We start from the raw sequence: 1,836 nt of genomic DNA on the forward strand, positions 1-1,836 counted from the left end.
GGGGCTCGAACTCACGGACCGCGAGATCGTGACCTGGCTGAAGTCGGACGCTTAACCGACTGCGCCACCCAGGCGCCCCAAGACCGAGCTCTTAGAACGAAGTCATTTCTACTTAAAAGTATCCAATCACACTCTGCATATTAATTGAAGAGCTCTTCTTTGGGGGAAAGTGTGTATTTTTTTTAAAGGATGTTTCATTAAAAATTCAGCTGAAAACCTACTGAGAAGGTACTCCGACTTAATAGCCAAGTCCACATGTTCATTTTTTAGTTTTAAGATTTTATTTTTTAAGTAATCTCTACACCCGACATGGGGCTTCAACTCACAGCCCTGAGATCAAGAGTCACATGCTCTACCAACTGAGCCAGTCACGTTCCCCCACATGTTCACTTTTAACTGGTTCACACACTCAAAAAATAGGGCTTCCTACCTGTTACCAGGCTGATGTGTTCCACATCCCAGATTAATGGAAAACTGTATCATGTGAGACATTGTAGAAGGCAGAACAGGTAAGACGTGGAAAAAATCCACAGCCCAGACATTCCTGTTATGTCCTTGATGGTTTTTTTGCCTTAGGCAAAATCTCGTAGCCTGAGTCTGAAGTTCAGGATTGATGACGACAGAAACTAAAGATGGAACCTTCAAAACAAAGGAAACCAAAATCATTCGTAATGCCCTCTACGTGAGTCTGTGAGAATTCAAGCTTGCAATTACTATGCATATAACTGCCATTTGTTAAGCACCAGGGGAGGTCTTGCGTGTTCCATCTGTTATTTCGTTTAGTAGATGTGGTCTTCAGTGGGCATTTGTTTGAGTCACTTAGGACTCCTCCTTTGCAGGCACCTGGAGCTCTCTGTGTGTACTGATCAGGGCCCCTCTACCTGAAGATAAATGAGTGTAAGGTCCTTAAAGTTACCAAAGCATAGGTATCCATTTTATAGACCTTGGCACAAGACAAAAGCAACTTCGCATAAATACTTTATCATCAGTCCTCTTTTAAAGTGAATTTGTGGGGCACCTGGGTGGCGCAGTCGGTTAAGCGTCCGACTTCAGCCAGGTCACGATCTCGTGGTCCGTGAGTTCGAGCCCCGCGTCAGGCTCTGGGCTGATGGCTCGGAGCCTGGAGCCTGCTTCCGATTCTGTGTCTCCCTCTCTCTCTGCCCCTCCCCCGTGCATGCTCTGTCTCTCTCTGTCCCAAAAATAAATAAACGTTGAAAAAAAAAAAAATTAAAGTGAATTTGAATGGTACCAACCATTGCCAAACTAGGTATTCTGAAAATATGACTCTAGGCAGTAACTGCCAGAGTCAACAAGTTAACCCATGATAACTTACATAACTCGTTTGGTCTGTGGCATGCAGATGACCAGAACAGGTGTAACCCTAGCTAGTCACAGCTGGAAAACTAGTCCATTATGAAATCCCACGTGAGATAATTTGGGTAACCCTAGCAGAAGGAGTGTGCGAATACCTTCTCTGGTTGTTCCCTATTCTAGTTTCAGTGTTAATCTCCTGTCTTCTAACTGAAACCATGAAATGCTAGGTGTTGGCTGTGTTCAAGCTCTTTATAGTACCAAGGGTGCCATCAACGTGGAGAAAAGCCTAACTAGGAATGAATGGGTGAGTGTAGTCTCAGCACAAATAAACCTACCACTAGAAAAAAATAATTCCACACCTAATGACAAGCATCACACATAATTTTGAAGATGTTTTCACATAACTACAGCCTGCAGATGTCCTAGATCCAAAGGGAAAAGTAAAAGAGGCCAATTTCAGTGGCTATAATTAGCCAGAAAGAAAGAAAGAAAGAAAGAAAGAAAGAAAGAAAGAAAGAAAGA

At 43.2% G+C, this 1,836-nt stretch overlaps 1 protein-coding gene across 3 annotated transcripts in view; it reads right to left on the reverse strand.

Annotated features, from left to right (window-relative positions):
• Positions 1-1,836, reverse strand: part of RELN (reelin) — a 532,794-nt gene that overhangs the window by 177,327 nt on the left and 353,631 nt on the right. For all 3 annotated transcript variants that reach the window (XM_040472867.1, XM_040472866.1, XM_040472865.1), the window contains exon 14: positions 431-639. In XM_040472867.1, the coding sequence (XP_040328801.1) occupies positions 431-639 (209 nt within the window). The remainder of the gene's footprint in view (positions 1-430; positions 640-1,836) is intronic.

Source organism: Herpailurus yagouaroundi, unplaced genomic scaffold (assembly GCF_014898765.1).
Source record: "Herpailurus yagouaroundi ecotype Mexico unplaced genomic scaffold, PumYag 100, whole genome shotgun sequence".
Taxonomy (NCBI): domain Eukaryota; kingdom Metazoa; phylum Chordata; class Mammalia; order Carnivora; family Felidae; genus Herpailurus; species Herpailurus yagouaroundi.